Source organism: Alosa pseudoharengus, unplaced genomic scaffold (genome assembly GCF_046254945.1).
Source record: "Alosa pseudoharengus isolate Yale_2024_CS ecotype anadromous, Long Island Sound unplaced genomic scaffold, YU_APseudo_1.1 YU_APseudo_1.1_scf_20, whole genome shotgun sequence".
NCBI lineage: Eukaryota > Metazoa > Chordata > Actinopteri > Clupeiformes > Clupeidae > Alosa > Alosa pseudoharengus.
The window spans coordinates 4,229,960-4,246,609 of record NW_027468664.1 but is presented as its reverse complement, the minus strand read 5'-3'; the positions used below and the strand labels follow the sequence as shown (position 1 = coordinate 4,246,609).

Here is a 16,650-nt window from a genome sequence, read left to right as displayed (position 1 = left end):
TTTCCTAATCTAAACCAGAGTATTACTGAACTTGTCACTGCTATTGACAGACATAACATGCAGACTATATGGGGACCGATCAATTAAATAGGCGTAGGCTACAGAAATGGAATAGACTTCTCCAGAATATATCCCGCCTCCTAACTTCCGTATCCATCCAACTTCCGGGCGTGGATTGTCTATGGGAAATAACATGGCGTTTTGAAAGATCGTACCTGTCAAACTCTGTAGGTGACAAATTAAAAAAAGCTGCTGGGCAGATTGACCTACACACTTCTGCCATCTAGTTTCCACTGGATTTTTTGATTTTCGGTGCCGTTTAAGTAGTATAGTCTATAGTATACTACTTAAACGGCACCGACAATCAAAAAACCCAGTGGAAACTATATGGCAGAAGTGTGTAGGCCAATCTGCCCACCAGCTTTTTCAACTTCGCTACCTACAGATGTTTTACCGGTATGATATTTCGAAACGCCATGTTATTTCTCATAGACAATCCACGCCCGGAAGTTGGATGGATACGGAAGTTACGGAGGCGGGACTTATTCTGGAGAGGTCAATTGAACATATTTTCAAAACATGCGCAGAAGCTAAAGCTTGGCCGCCACAGGCTGACTTCATCTCTGTAATTTCAGTAGTAACCACGAGGGGTCGAAGTATTCTGTTGACGTGGAATAGGAAGTACAGCAAACATGGCGGCGCCCTTAGAGGAGCAAGAAAATTGCGTCGAGAGAGAGATGAACAGTCTCTCAGTGTCTGAAAACACCTCTGCTTCAGATGACGATGAAGTAACAGACTATTTAATGCAGTTTGTAGAAAAAGAAATTGGTTGCGATCTGAAGGCATTAAGCAAAGTTAGTGGTATGCTTGAGAAACTAAAGGCTGAAAACAAGGCTCTGGAAGAACAGGTACGTTAACGGTAGCAGCTAAAGTAAAAGACAATGTCCCACTCCCAGCTATGACAGAAAATTAATTAGTGTGTCATGATAGTTGTAGATGTTCATGACATTAAAACGGATTTCAGTTCATCTATTATGCTAACGGTGATCCCACAGAGTAATGGCCGCGGCATGACGATGCTTACAAAACATATGCCATATGTACAGTAGCTTGCTCATGTTTTTTGTTCTACATGACAGGTAATGACAGCATCGAGCTCGGTGCCGCTGCGGGTGTCTGCTGCCCTTGAAACTGCAGAGAAATCTCAGTCCAACCTGGAAAGTTTACTTCAGAAAGAGAGGGTACTCTCTAACACATTGCAACAACATCTTCAGGGTGCACAGAGTTGGGCAGACAGACTTGGACAAACACTCGGCCAGTTGGATACCATAGAGAAGCACCTGAAATATTTACAGTGTTTAGCCCGCATCGAAGAGCTCAGGTAAGTCAACAAAGAAACGTGTTGGGCATCTGCTGACGATGACATTTTGGAAGAAGTAGGCTACTTACGCGAGTTTTGTGTCTTTTTTTGTATCCAATTCACAGTGACAGTATTCAGCAATGTTTAATGACCAGTAGCACATGGGAAGCTGTTGGGGCCATCAGCACTATGGCTAAGTTGGACGTGAGCCTGCAGGAGTCAGGCTGTAGCCACCTGCAGGCTTTCCTCAGAGAAACGCTACGATTTTGGCACAAGATTCTAAAAGACAGACTTACAGGGTATTTATACCTAAATTGTTTAAGTTAATGTAGCATAAAGAGTGGGTTTATTTAGTTTTTCAACCTTTCAATTCCCTCCTCTTTCTCATTAGGGACTTTGAAGAGGTTCTCACACAGTTGCAATGGCCTTTTATCTCTCCTCCAACTCCTTCCCTCTCTCCACCTGCTAATGCCCAGGAGCTCAATAGCCAGCTAGAACTTCTGGTATCTCAGCTCCTGGCCCTGCAAACCTCGTATCCTTTTATGCATGTTCACTGTTATATTTCTACTCTCCATGGAAATACTGGAAAAAGTGATTCTAGCTAAATCTTAAGCGCAATGCTGAATATTTACCCTATTTACCCTATTTGTTAATATAAAGTAACCAGTGAATATACAATCCATGACTCCATTCCCAGTGATGATCTAATATCAGAGGAGCCATCCTCTCGTTTGGGCTTTCCCCAGTCTATACCCCTCTCTTTGCCCATCAAGATTATGCTGGTTCCTCTCAGTAAGCGGTTCAAGTACCACTTCACTGGGAATCGGCAAACTAACTCCCTAAACAAGGTCAGCACATTAAATACGATAAGGTACACTTTTCAGATTTGACACTACTATTTTTCTTTACAGTGTCCATCTCTGTCTACTTTTTGTTTCTAGCCAGAGTGGTACCTAACCCAGGTCCTCATGTGGATGGGGAACAACTCTAACTTCATGGAAGAGAAGATTCAGCCTATTCTGGATCACTCACGAGCCAACATCAATGCTAAGGTGTTGTTTTGAGGAGTATTTTTGAACAGTGTTTGATCGGATGATGGTTAGATAATGACATATGTGGTATGTTGCAGGTTTTTATGTTATCAAGGCAGGTTCAGACCTTATGGTGGTTTTTCTAAATGGTGAGAAAAAAGGAAGGAATTGTCTATTTTCTAGGCTGTTGTGAATAATACACTGTAGGTTATGATTATACCATATGACTCCTGTTGGCTAAATTATATTTTTTGTCAAGTATGAGCCTGTTAACTATGGACAATGTCTCTCTGGTTTAGGTGGAGTTGTGCCGAGGCCTCCTCTCTCTCGCTCAGGAGAAGCTAGCGTTGGATGCCTCCCGGCTTCTGTATGATGATGCTCTGTTCTGCCACCTGGTGGATGAGGTGCTTCAGTTTGAAAAGGAGCTGCGCAGCACACATGCCTACCCCAGCACCTTACCTGGTGCCCTGCACATCCTGCTGGAGGAAGCTGTCTTGCAGAAGTGGCTCAGTGTAGAGAGAAAAAGTGAGCTCAGTCAGGCCCAGCACTATTGCAGTGTCCTGTCAGCCCTGTTAGTTTTGGCTGGGGACTGATCTCCTAATTGTGCCTATGCCTCCATTGTAGTGGCACTTGAGAAAGTGGATGCCATGCTGTCAGCAGAAGGAGCTTGGAGTTCCCAATACAGAGACATCACAGACATGGATGAGTTGAAAGCTCCAGATTGTGCAGAGACCTTTATGACACTCCTGTTGGTCATTACAGGTAACATGCATTTGAAGCAAACATAACACATGGTGACCAACACATAAATACCGGTAGTTGTAAATTGATATTAAACATGTGTGAAATTTGTGAAATTCATTTGTAATTGTGTAGCTGTAAATCAAATTCTACAGTTGCAGTTCAGTTCTAGTGCTTCATATTTCCAAGACAGAATGACCCATTGGATGAAAAGAACTTCCAAGCAGCATCCCATCAGCATCTCATCAGCAACCGTCTCATTTCTTCTTCTGTCCTCTCAGACCGGTACCGCTCTCTGCCCTCTCCTCGGGCGCAGCTCAGCTTCCTGGCTCTGCAGAGGGAGCTGGTGGACGACTTCCGTATCCGACTGACACAAGTCATGAAAGAAGAGTCTCGGAACCCACTGGGCGTACGCTACTGTGCCATCCTCAATGCTGCCAATTACATTTCTGCAGTGCTTATTGACTGGGGTGACAATGTAGTAAGTTATGCTATCTGTTTGTCTGTCCAGTGTTGGAGTCGTTACTCATTGCTCACTACTGTAAAAAAAAATGTAATCCCTTGCATTACTTCTTTACTCTCTATGGCAGTGTTTCTCAAACCTTTTTTCTGGGGACCCACTTTTTAAAAATGACAGACTATCGTGACCCAGCTCGTGACTGTGGTAGTTAACAAACTATGGAAAGTAATGTGTTACATTACTTTTGTGTTACTGCATTGAAATGTTTCTATTGGCACCGTTATTGATACCGTCCCCTTTTATTTATTATTTAATTAATGACATAGTGTAAAACATTAGGTAGCATATACTCTTTTAGACTCCATGTTGCTTTTTACCAGGCATTTCTTATAGATAGCTGATCATTGCTCTGTCTTGCTGAAAGATGACTTCAGTTCAAGTTCACAAACATGGCACCTCAGTGATGCTTTTAAAAATTGTGCAAATTCAAATTGCTTTATGGAAGAGCTGCCCAACTCACGCACCCTCCCTCACACTGAAACCAGTGGCAGTCCTAGCTTGTATAACACCCTGAAATCTTTTTGGAGGCAATTCGTGGTGTGATTGACTTCAAACTAGTCATTAGTTAATTAAACTAGTCATTAGTTAATCAAACTAGTCATAAGTTAATCATTAGTTAATTAAACTAGTCATTAGTTAATTGTGTGCTGTTCTCCGCTCTCCCACTCAGTAGTAAGCAAATACTCCGATGTTTTTTTTTTGATGATGTTCTTGTAGCCCTCCCAGAGGATGTGCGCACACACACACAAACACATAAAATACCGGCAACGCAGTTTAACCTAATTAAGAATGCACTCGCTACCGTGACATTTTGAACGGCTGATTTTTTTATTTTTTATTCAGGTGAATATTTAGTTTTTTATTTGTAACTCTATAAACAGCATTAATATTAAACAGATTGTAAATAGGAAAGCAAAGAACTAAAGCCAAGGAGTTCTTCTCAGAGGCAGTGCTAGGATGCGGTCTGATTCCACGCACCCTGCTCCACATGACAGGGTAAAGCACGTCACTGCAGCATGCATGGAGACCACAGCTTGAGGAGGAGAATTCCTCTTTCCTTTTCTCAAATAGGAGAATATAGTAATCTTTGCTCACACACTGTTACGAACTGTAGTGTGATTGCTGAATTTAGAACAGTAACACGTTACACAACCTGTTACTGTTACTGTAAGTCCTCTGCTAGGGACAGGGAACTATAACAAAACTAACTAAAGCAAGGGCAAAACACGGCAGACAACGGTGGATACATTTGAAAATAATCAATAACTTATTATAATTAAACTAGAACATATATAAAGGCAAAAATTAACATTCAAAAGAAAGTATCAACAGAAGGCCGCGAAAACGAAGCCGCCCGATTTCCAGGCCTCTCTCCCAGACTCTCACTCTGAGATGGACTGGAGACCTGGACGTAGTGTGGGCGAGAGCGGAGTATGACCTTTTTTTATAGAGCTGGCCCAGCAAATAATCCCCCTGCTGGACTGTCTGATAAAACACATAAAACAACAGCAGGAACACAGAAACAGCTAGGGATGTAACATTACTGACAAATGTAATGTGATTACGTTACACCCAACTCTGGTTGTGTATGTGTTGTGGTATACATGAGTTATCTGACTCCTGTGTTCTCTCTCAGTTCTTCTTGCAGCTGCAGCAGGCTGCTGTGGCTCTTGGTGACGAGGTGTTGGGGCCCATGGGGGCCACAGAGACAGGCCGCCTGGCATCTCTCGAGGGTTCTCTGTTTGAAGAACTGCTGGGATTGCTGGAGCGGCTCCGTGGGGATATGATGGGCCGGCTGCTGGACGCGGTCATGAGAGATGTGCGGGAGAAAACCCAGACCTACATACGAGACAGGTCAACTCAGTTATTGTCCCTTGTCTCCGATTTTGCTAATCTAAGGACACATTATAGACCCTTTCAAGAGAGTTCCATTATCAGCATCATAGTTGGCCCCACAAGGCTTCCGTTTTAACATTCCATATGTTATCTTAAAGATGAACTGAACTGGAATTTGAAGTAAAGGTGATATAACAGATTTATTTTATTTCTTCTCATTGGTACAATGATTAAAATGGCTGAATTTATTAAAAGGGATAAAACTGTACGTTGAAAGTGGTGTTGTTGTTACACGGGCGCCGCCATGTTGGATTTCAACAATCGGCTACGTCACTGGCATGGTAAGCTACTCTGCACTAGCACTAGCAGCCATAGCAGATAATGAGTCTGAGGCTAGCTGACATGGCTGAGGAAACTAACATTAGGCCTAGCTGAGTTACATATTGGCCATAAGTCATTTATCATAGGCTAGCCTACATCACAAAATCTCATACAAAATGAAACCAAACTAGTGAAACAAAGGCGAACACTTTAACAGAGGAAATTAATTGGGCATGAATCATACTGAACGCTATTTTGTCAATGAGCAGAAACACACACGACATTCAAACTATTGATAAGATGTGCACTATGGAAACTGGTCTGTAACTTTGGACGAATAAATGCCATTGACTTGCCATATCCTGACTTAAAAAACCCTTTTCTCGCTTACTTTATCGCAAACTCGGTGGGGCAGCTTGTAGTCTTTTTCAATTCATATAAGGGCGAGCCCTGCAGTCTATGTGCCATGGAGCCTAAGTTTCAACTTCGGCTTCGTTCACCCAATGCAGTCACTGGTCGCAATTACAAAGTCCGGGAAGGTTCGTTCAATCGTTTAAAGTTTTAAGTGCAGTAGCCTATCTGTCCCCTTTGGAATAATATCTCGAAGTAGCCTCAGATGAGGTCCAGTGTTAGGCTACCATACGAATCAACCTAGGAAAGGGCTAGCAGCTACCTTGGAAACACTCTTCTGTCAAACTCCACAAGCTAGCACTCCGACCATAGAGAGTATAAATCATGACTCCGACGATATCACAGATCGATAATAATGCGTTTACTAGCTGGTAACTAAACCACAGCGGGTCTGTAAACAGAATCCAATGTCCCTTTCTACTCACCCTGAAGCCAGTTGTTCACCGTCTCCGGAGTTTAACTCGCAGTGCTGCTATCCAAGAGACTCGTGCAATATCAACATCCACAAGGTAAAAAACTCTCCACTAACGTTAGCCTAAAATAAACGGCAAACTCGTGTATCCTCTGTGTATCTGGGGTCAACTTGGGGTAACTAAGTTTTTTTACAGTTTCAAGGGAGGGAGAGAGAGAGCCCGTGTGAGTTGCTGTTACGAGTAGTCCATACTGCGTTAGCCTACATTGCCGTGACAATGCGTGTTATACTATAGATTATTTGTATATTCACCGTAGCCTTCGCATAGGCCTAATGTAGTGGTGGTGAGTGAGTATGCAGTTGTGTGGAGGATGTACAGTAGGCAATGTGTGTGTGTGTGAGGGATGGAGGGAGAGTCGGAGACAGAGAGACAGCGTGGCGTGCGTGTTGCTGTCTCAAGCGCCCCTCGTCCAGTTTTCTACATGACTAGGCTAGGTCTACAGTAGCCTATGTTGTGCCGCACAAAATGTATCTATGTTGTACATTGCACAAAATGTATACCCCCGAAATAAACACATACATAAATAAACATATTTTCCCCGTCACTTTGGCTTCCTTGAACATTTTCCCTACGTTTCGCCACTGCTTTGCAGCAGATAGATTCCAGTGTCCATGCTCCGGCAGCGCCCACACAGTCATTTTCACCCAAATGATCCTACTGAAGGTTAAGCTGGAGCCTGAAACCCATCTAGTGGTAGTCAAGACACTACAGGCCTGTCCCTCACAGGCTCAAATTTGTAACCCATGCCATTAAAATTACTAATTTTCGTGTATACATAATATGCTGCAGCTGTTGCCTATAGAACTTCTCAGGTCCTACCATGCCAGTGACGTCATTGAAACTGGCAGCGTTTTAATACTAACAAACGCAATTTTGGTGTTGCTTAAAAAAGGCTACGTATTGATTTTTTTAATTATTTTTTTTACTGTAATTTATTTTTAATTGTCATAATCAACACATTATCAATGTTGATTATTTCAGTTCAGTTCATCTTTAATGCAGAGGAAGTAGATTGGGAACCAAATAGAATGTTCAAGCATTGTTTTTGTTTTTATTGTTGAAAGGGTCTATACAAACTGGTGTATTTGGGGGAAACTTGAGTTGGAATTGACCCTTCAATTTACCATGGGATCTGAAGTTCATTTGGTTCGTCCGTTGCAGATGGCTTTCCTTGCCCTCCCAGTGTGACCAGGCAACCATGTCTTTGTCCAGTTCTGCATGTCCCATGATGCTTTGCTTGCGGGACCATTTGCTACAGCTACAGCAGCTTCTGAGTCTGCCTCTGTTTCAGACGTTCTGGCAAGGTTTGGCTGAGAGGCTGGATCTCTTCCTTTACCAAGACGTGAGTGCTGTTCTGAGAAGGCTAAGATGGAATGTTCTATCGCACAAATAATAAGGAAACAAGTTAGGTACAGTAAGTGTATCAGAATTACTTTTGATTTACTAATGAAGGTTGTTTGTACATTTACCTGCCACAGCTTATATTGTACAACCATTTCAATGAGGGTGGGGCTGCACAGCTACAGTTTGACATGACCAGGAACCTGTTTCCTCTGTTTGGACACTATTGCAAGAGACCAGAAAACTTCTTCAAACAGTGAGTATAGTAGTGCTGCTATTTGTGTGTGAGGTTAATTTACACATCAAGATATGCTGACGGTACCTTTAAGCCTTGTTAACTCATCAGGTAATGAAATAAAACGCTTGTCAGATCAAAATAGTTCAAGATCTGGTGACATTTCAAGTTTAAGGGAGGTGGAGTTCAGTAACCACCTCTGGAAGTAGACGTGAACATTCTAAATGCCATGTAAATGCATGGAAACATTGTCTCTCTCTCGGTCTGTGTTAGGGTGAAGGAGGCTTGCATTATCTTGACGCTGAATGTGGGCCCTGCCCTGCTGCTGCGGGATGTCCTTAGAGAGGCGGAAGACGAACTGTTTGTTCCAGAGAGTCTGCAGCCCAGCCCCGAGGCTGCCCTCAACGAGCTGGGTGTGTATCGTCTGCCTCCGTATGACGTCTCCATCTTGCTGGGGCTCAGGGCATCATGGCCTGCGCAATAAAAGGACCACCCATAACACCTACAAAGGGCTTACATGGTCTACCCCTGAAACGCCATCCTCTGGGGTGGCGATACAGATGACTTAATGACTCACTCATGTTTGATCACTGTGATTTTTATGTCAGTTTGGGATTTGTTGCAAATGTATCACCTAAAACGCAGTGATTCCAGCCATCATGCAGAAATTATTGCAGCTTGATTTTGTCAACAAAAAAAAATGTACACACACACACAGATTTCTCTACTTCATATGACGTGCAAATGTTGATAAGTCGAGCACTTGATGAATCAGGTAATTTACCTGTGAATATGCTTTACAAAGACTGGGATTAAATGTTCTTATGAAACTGGAAGTTTTGTGGACTAGCTAAAAAAAGCATTACAAAGTATCATATCAGTAAGAGTTTTTTTTAAAATGGCAAATGGTACTACAACCCCTTCCAAAAAACGGATGCTTCACCACAAGTTTAAAATGTCCCAAAATACTTTGTTATATTTATTTGTTAGTCATATGCAATGAACGTTTACATGGATGATCACACTTGTCACTACATTAATATATTTTGCAACTGTCATGATGTATAACGTACACGTGTTTATCACTTGTAAAATTCTAGTTAGTGCTAGGGCCCTGTGAATGGTTTAAATAAATACTAGTAGTTGTATGTATAAATAACCAAATTAAAGAAAGTATTTTTTTGTAAAACAGAACTCTAAAATGTGTTAATTTAATTTGACCAGAACCAATCGATTTGGAAGAAAAACTGTGTAGCCTACTACCCGGTAACATAATTCAAAACCAAAAACATCTGTTGCACAAAAGATGACATCCAATTTGTGAATAAAGAAATTAACAAGAATGCCTTACGACTTCAATCCAAGCAGAGGTGAACCAACCTCCTCACCGGGACTGTTTATCAGCATTAAAATAAAAACAAACAAACAAGAACAAAAAAAACTCAACGTTCCGTGGCCTGGGTCCTGGGTGGCTATTAAGCCGCTGTCCACATGGGATCTGACCTCGTTCTCACTCTACACAGTCACAGGTTCTCTCTGGTTGTTTTGTCTTTTTACCACAAACACTTTCTGTCCGGAGACTGTTACTGCATAGACGTAGTCCTCAAACATCACTGTGGAAGAAGACCATGTGTGGTGTTAATAAAATAATAAAAAAGTATATTCAGTTACAGGATAATTACCCAGCAATGTATCGCTTTAAATGAGTTAGAGCATGGGCCATCAATCCTTGACTGAGTATGAAACCACTTTCAGTAAGTCATAGTATTGGACCAGATGACAAATTACATAAAATGGGATAAAATTAAAATAACATTGTACACCAGCTATAATACTTAGGGGTGTAACAATACAATCATCTCATGAGTCGGTTTGAAAACACTCACATTATATTCAAAGTAAGACTGAAAACAATGGCCCCTCAAAATGCTCCAAAGCTCAATTATTACGGCCACTAGCGGTTTCGTCAGAAGCCGTCGCCCCTGGTATGGTGATAATAATGCGTTTTAAGGTACACTCCACCTCACCTGACATGCGTTTGAATGGAGGCTCAGGTGTTCCATGGAGTCGAAAACGGCAGGCAGTTCGCACCATTTGCATGATGACTCCTGCTGTATGTTCATCATTCTCGAGTTCACCCGAGGACTGTAGGGACAAATTGGCAATCAGTTCGTTGTTTTAGAATGATTGCACAAAGCTTCACCCCATTTTACACATGCCAACATGACACTCATATTGGTCTATAACATCTTATGGTGAAATTCCGGAACAGGCAACAGTGATCAGCGAGCATGCAAGCTAGCTATCAAAGTCGAGAAGAGACTATGTCCCTTCCCAGACTCAATGCAAAAGTACTTACAGCTAATACTCCATCCTCGCTGATGACAAGATATCCAATTTGATCCGGTATTCTCTCAAGACCTTGCGTCAAAGCAGTTGTCTGGGAGGGAGGGAGGGGGGTTAACGATCACATGCTAGTTAAAAAACCTAACTCTCAACTAAACACAATTAGCTCAGCCGACAGAAGAACAAGAAAAGATAGACAACACATGACAAGCGTTAACAATACTGTTATATCCCTAAGGAATAGTCAAATAGTAAATACTGACAGAGAACCAAGTGATATTACCGAAACACTGGGCAAGTTCATAATACGTTTTAACATAAATTAAACGAATTTGACGTTGAACACCCCCTATAATAACATTTTACCACACAAGTTTCTTACCATCTTAGCGTCTCACAATTTTGTTCAGCTTGCTGTTGTCATTACTGTCTCACGTGATAACAGTCGCGTTTTAATGACGTCAGATCAGTAAATCAGCTGACTAGCTCTGCAGCTTTTGTCTGGAAAACAAATGTTTTTCACGATACATTAAATCATCAATTTATTAATTGAATTATACACGCAAGTAGATGCATAAATAGAGAAAACAACCAACTCAAACCAATGATCTGAAACTGCAAGGGCAAACCTTTTTACTCAAATATTCACTAAGTAATTAGCTTTGTGTATTGTGGGTTTTTGTGTGTGAATGCCCACAGAGGTAGGCCTAGTTTTACCATAGACAGTAAAAGAAAGAGTTTTACGGAGTCGCCTGCGGTTGAGCTTTAGCTAAAAATATAGGAAATTATTTGTAGCTGGTTTGACAGTAAAATAATCACGGGGTTTCAGAGCGGAAGTAGGACAGTCAGCTGACAAGAACACATGATTCATTCAGGAACAAGATACGACTCATGCTAAAGCTTCAGAAAATATCCCACCTAAAAATCTTATTATAAGGATTATGGCTGGTCGAGGGAAATTAATCGCTGTTATTGGCGACGAAGATACATGTACTGGGTTTCTACTTGGTGGCATTGGTGAACTTAACAAAAACCGAAAGCCTAATTTCTTGGTTGTCGAGAAGGACACCAGTATCACTGAGATAGAGGAAACGTTCAAGTAAGTGTTTTAAAATTATGTGAAGGGGTGAAGACCCACTGCTTTACCTACCGATGTCTGTCTTGCCTGCAATCTCATGAATGTTAGTTGGTGAGTTAGCTAAACAGTCACAGGTGATACGGTCCAAGAGAAACGCGTTATTGATGGGCAGCATTGCCTACGTTACTATTAGATTAGCTAACCAGCTAGGCTATGCATTTGGGATTTGATGACAAATGGCTAGCACATTTGATTCTGTCTGCCCAAGACCTACAAAAACAACAACAACAAAAACAGTAGCCATCATTAGGCCTATCAGACCATTTAAATAGGTGAGCCTCGCTCCCCGCAGGTTTGCTGTGGAATCCAGTAACCTGTGCACTTCAATAGCCTTATGAATAATCAGAGGTCTCGTTTAATATGTTAACTAAAAGCCATGGGTGGTATTTTCCCACCGACATTACGCTACCCGACAATGTTTTCTTTGGTTACCGCTATAGTTTTCGATTGACCGTGTTTGTTGACTAGGCTACCTTTCAGTTTTAGCAACGTGACATCGTGTAGCCTGCTTCAGTCACGACCTTGGAACATTCTATCAACTTTGTCACTTTGATAATAGGCTAGGCTACGCCAAAAATAAACCAAATCTATAGGCTACTAGAAAATATTGTTGGTCAGCGTGATGCCTCGTCTTCCAGGGGTATGGCATCCAAGTTTACTTTCCTTTTACTTCAATTTTAATTGGTTAACTCGTATTCTTTTTTGTCCAAAAGGAGTTTCCTTGCTCGGAATGACATTGGAATTATTCTCATCAATCAATTTGTTGCGGAGATGATTCGTCACGCCATAGATGGCCACATGGAATCCATCCCGGCTGTTCTGGAGATACCTTCTAAAGAGCATCCTTATGATGCTTCCAAGGATTCCATCCTGCGCCGAGCCAAGGGAATGTTCTCTGCTGAGGACTTCCGATAAATCTGAATATGGCATGGACAGAAGCAGAAAGAAGAGAGCCAGAGTATATGCGCTTGCTATAGTGAAGTGTATCATAAGTGTCACTGACTGTTAGTACCAGTGTATTTCATTGTTTTCTTCTCTTATGATTTGTCACAACATTGCTCTATCCAAGAAGAAAGTCAAGTTTATTGTAATTTTATGAATCCATTGTTTCCCCATACATATGACACTGATAAGAAGACAGGCCTGTTTACTTTAGTGCACCATCATTTGTGGTACTTGGAGATTGTCCGTTTTTTTTGTCTCCAGAATGCTGTTGGTTGTGTTGCTGTGGCATAGTGAACCATCTTGTTTTCATCCATGTCTTATCAATATTGTTGTTTTGTGTGTGCAGTGAATTTAATTTGTCCTGTACGGTGAGTTTAATTCATGTATAAAACCATATGTTCCCATGTATCTTTGTTTTTGTTTGTTTATTTTTATGTTTGTCTTTTAATTTATACTGATGTGAAAACACAAAGGACCTATTTCAGAATTCAGTCTAGGGTCCATTATTGCTCTTGTAAACATTTGACATCTCCATTGACTCATCGCCTCCACTACCATACTTGGTTGGGTTAATCATCAGTCAAGTGAGTAGCAGACTGTCTGCTGACTGGAGCATGCAACATCTTGTAACATCAGACCCAGGTTGAACCTCTATTATTATCTTATTGTTTTCATTCCATAAAATGTATTTTCACTGGAAAATGAATTGAGTTGTAATTTGTTAAATTGTTATTCAGTTATTAGGAGGCACAAGACACATGAAGACACATACTCACTTTGTCTAGATTGGTGTTTTATTTTTTGGATGAGTAGCCTAGGCTATAATAAAATGGCCGACTGGTTTGTTATGCTGATGTTAGACATGTTAAATTATTGTACCGTCAAATATATCCAAAAATAGTTGTTGATTAAAATCTATGACTATGCCCTTTCTTGTGTTGTGGTAGTGATTTAGTATGAGTGGATCCATTCATTGTATGTAGATGTGCCTGCAATGTATTTTTAAAAATAGGCTACATATCAGTGGGAATTTTGAAATCTCAGTGTTAAAGGACAAACACTCTGTGGCCGCTGGAAGAAACATTACTAGAATGTAGAGTCTGTGTGTCAATGAAGCCGACGCAGACATTTGTCTCTCATATGACCTCTACCAATGAGCTAGTCCCCACTCTCTAAATATCTTGTAACATCAACTATATTTTAAGTAATGTAAATTACTTTAAAATATTAGATGTGTAAAAGATTAAGCTCCCTCCTGGAAATATTTTAAGAATAATTATTTTGCATCCCCTCTCCATAGTGCAAAAGCAAAACATAAATACATGGGGGAAAAAATACCATGGCCATTTCCATGATGGCAAAGGTAATCATTACAATTCACCCGTCATGTTTAATACTTTTTTAACAGACCTGATATAGGCCCAACTTTTAACGACCAATTATGTGAGTGTTTTTCCTTTTATAATTGAGAACAAAGAAATTGAATGCCTCCATGACAGTCAACAGTAGAGATGTCATGCAGCTTTAATGACGCTGAGATACACTGGACATAAAGTATCAACATGATTTGACAAATAAAGCCAAGGACAGTGCATAGGCTGACAGAGCCAATGCAACAAATGGCATAGTTAACTTCCAATATGGTTCAAATTTGTCCCCATGCTTGTGGGTCTCTGAAACAGAACGAGTCCATGGTCTGCCAAGTCCAAATATTTTCACAACACTGAGAAGTGCTCTCATTACTCTTCTGTGTCCTTGGTACTGTCATTCAAAAAGTCCTTCAGTTAACCAGACAAGGTTGTCAGGTTGTCCAAAACAGATATAAAACATCGTTCATTGAAAAAAAAAGACTAGATTTTGGTCCATAGGTCTCTTTAGAGCCTCTTTAGCTGATTATGCTCAGTGACACTATGAGTCCAGCCTGGTCACTCAGTGCTTTGCTTCTCGGTTGTGTTTTTGGATTTCCAATCAGCTTCAACAGTACACAGAGTGATACAAGGTAAGACACTTACTATACCAAGAGACAATTAATCAAAAGAACTGCATTAGGAACTATCAATTTGCATCTTTTTTTGTCAAAAGTAAGATTCTTAGATACGTGGCTTTATGTTTTAGTGTTCCTTCAGAGAGTTTCTAATCAAATTCATTTCATTTTTCGTTACTATAGAAGTAAGAATCAATCATATGAAATGAACACAAATGGAACCAACTCAACACTGTAAGACCTTTGAAAATCCAATTATTATTACTATTGAAAATTATTATTACGATTATTATTATTAAACTATTTTCAAAAACCCTATTTGGAATATACCCTGTAAAGGGATACAGTATTAAATGGGATATAAGAATAATTATTTTGCATCCCCTCTCCGTAGTGCAAAAGCAAAACATAAATACATGAAAAAAACACAATGGCCATTTTCATGGTGGCAAAGGTAATCATTACAATTCACCCGTCATGCTGTTTGATCCTTTTTTAACAGACCTGATATAGACCCAACTTTTAACGACACCCTCATGGATCCGCCTATGTGAGTGTTTTTCTTTTTCTTTTTATGAGACAAGCTACATATTGGGCCCATATTAGATGGGGGGCTGTTATGATGAATAAATAACATGATTTTTTTTTTTGTAGCGAGCCACCTATACTACTCAACAGGTCAGCTATATACAGTGTATAGGCTGTGTGTGTGTGTGTGTGTGTGTGTGTGTGTGTGTGTGTGTTTCTAATGAAATCATTGAGTCATTACTCTTCTGTGTCCTTGGTACTGTCATTCAAAATGTCCATCAGTTAACCAAAGACAAGGTTGTCAGGTTGTCCAAAACAGATATAAAACATCGTTCATTGAAAAAAAAAGACTAGATTTTGGTCCATAGGTCTCTTTAGAGCCTCTTTAGTGGCTGATTATGCTCAGTGACACTATGAGTCCAGCCTGGTCACTCAGTGCTTTGCTTCTCGGTTGTGTTGTTGGATTTCCAATCAGCTTCAACAGTACACAGAGTGATACAAGGTAAGACGCTTACTATACCAAGAGCCAATTCATCAAAAGAACTGCATTAGGAACTATCAATTTGCATCTTTTTTTGTCAAAAGTAAGATTCTTAGATAAGTGGCTTTATGTTTTAGTGTTCCTTCAGAGAGTTTCTAATCAAATTCATTTCATTTTTCGTTACTGTAGAAGTAAGAATCAATCATATGAAATGAACACAAATGGAACCAACTCAACACCGTAAGACCTTTGAAAATCCAATTATTATTACTATTGAAAATTATTATTATGATTATTATTATTATCATACTATTTTCAAAAACCCTGTTTGGAATATACCCTGTAAAGGGATACAGTATTAAATGGGATATAAGAATAATTATTTTGCATCCCCTCTCCGTAGTGAAAAAAGCAAAACATAAATACATGAAAAAAACACCATGGCCATTTTCATGGTGGCAAAGGTAATCATTACAATTCACCCGTCATGCTGTTTGATCCTTTTTTAACAGACCTGATATAGACCCAACTTTTAACGACACCCTCATGGATCCGCCTATGTGAGTGTTTTTCTTTTTCTTTTTCTGTGACAAGCTACATATTGGGCCCATATTAGATGGGGGGCTGTTATGATGAATAAATAACATGATTTTTTTTTTGTAGCAAGCCACTTGTACTACTCAACAGGTCAGCTATATACAGTATATAGGCTATATGTGCATGTGTGTGTGTGTGTGTGTGTGTGTGTGTTTCTAGGCTAAATAATAGCTTTAATGAAATCATTGTATCATGTTATATGTGTATTCAGTTTCTTTTCTGATTTTTTGTGTCTCTTACAGTGTTTACGAACAACGTGGGTAAGTAAAACCTTTAGATATTTTATTTTCACTATTCTACAGTCTACATGTCAGAATTTGTATTAGCTTACAATTATTAGGCCTTTCAACTAATTAACTTTT

General features: G+C 40.2%; 3 protein-coding genes across 3 annotated transcripts; 2 read left to right on the top strand and 1 right to left on the bottom strand.

The window, feature by feature from the left end:
* The first annotated feature begins 688 nt into the window (after positions 1 to 688).
* Positions 689 to 9,225, top strand: rint1 (RAD50 interactor 1). Its single transcript, XM_076296264.1, has 13 exons — positions 689 to 908; positions 1,140 to 1,381; positions 1,486 to 1,659; positions 1,752 to 1,892; positions 2,058 to 2,208; positions 2,302 to 2,412; positions 2,691 to 2,916; positions 3,016 to 3,153; positions 3,414 to 3,613; positions 5,289 to 5,506; positions 7,855 to 8,035; positions 8,172 to 8,290; positions 8,543 to 9,225. The coding sequence occupies exons 1-13, from the start codon at positions 693 to 695 to the stop codon at positions 8,751 to 8,753; spliced, it is 2,328 nt and encodes a 775-aa protein (XP_076152379.1). The 5' UTR covers positions 689 to 692; the 3' UTR covers positions 8,754 to 9,225.
* lamtor4 (late endosomal/lysosomal adaptor, MAPK and MTOR activator 4) lies at positions 9,219 to 11,089 on the bottom strand. Its single transcript, XM_076296283.1, has 4 exons — positions 10,998 to 11,089; positions 10,629 to 10,709; positions 10,297 to 10,414; positions 9,219 to 9,882 (listed from the first exon to the last, which is right to left on the bottom strand). The coding sequence occupies exons 1-4, from the start codon at positions 10,998 to 11,000 to the stop codon at positions 9,785 to 9,787; spliced, it is 300 nt and encodes a 99-aa protein (XP_076152398.1). The 5' UTR covers positions 11,001 to 11,089; the 3' UTR covers positions 9,219 to 9,784.
* Positions 11,090 to 11,466: 377 nt separating this feature from the next.
* Positions 11,467 to 13,630, top strand: atp6v1f (ATPase H+ transporting V1 subunit F). The gene is made up of 2 exons (XM_076296281.1): positions 11,467 to 11,714; positions 12,467 to 13,630. Exons 1-2 carry the CDS (start codon positions 11,557 to 11,559, stop codon positions 12,666 to 12,668), a joined length of 360 nt encoding a protein of 119 aa, XP_076152396.1. The 5' UTR covers positions 11,467 to 11,556; the 3' UTR covers positions 12,669 to 13,630.
* Positions 13,631 to 16,650: the final 3,020 nt, after the last annotated feature.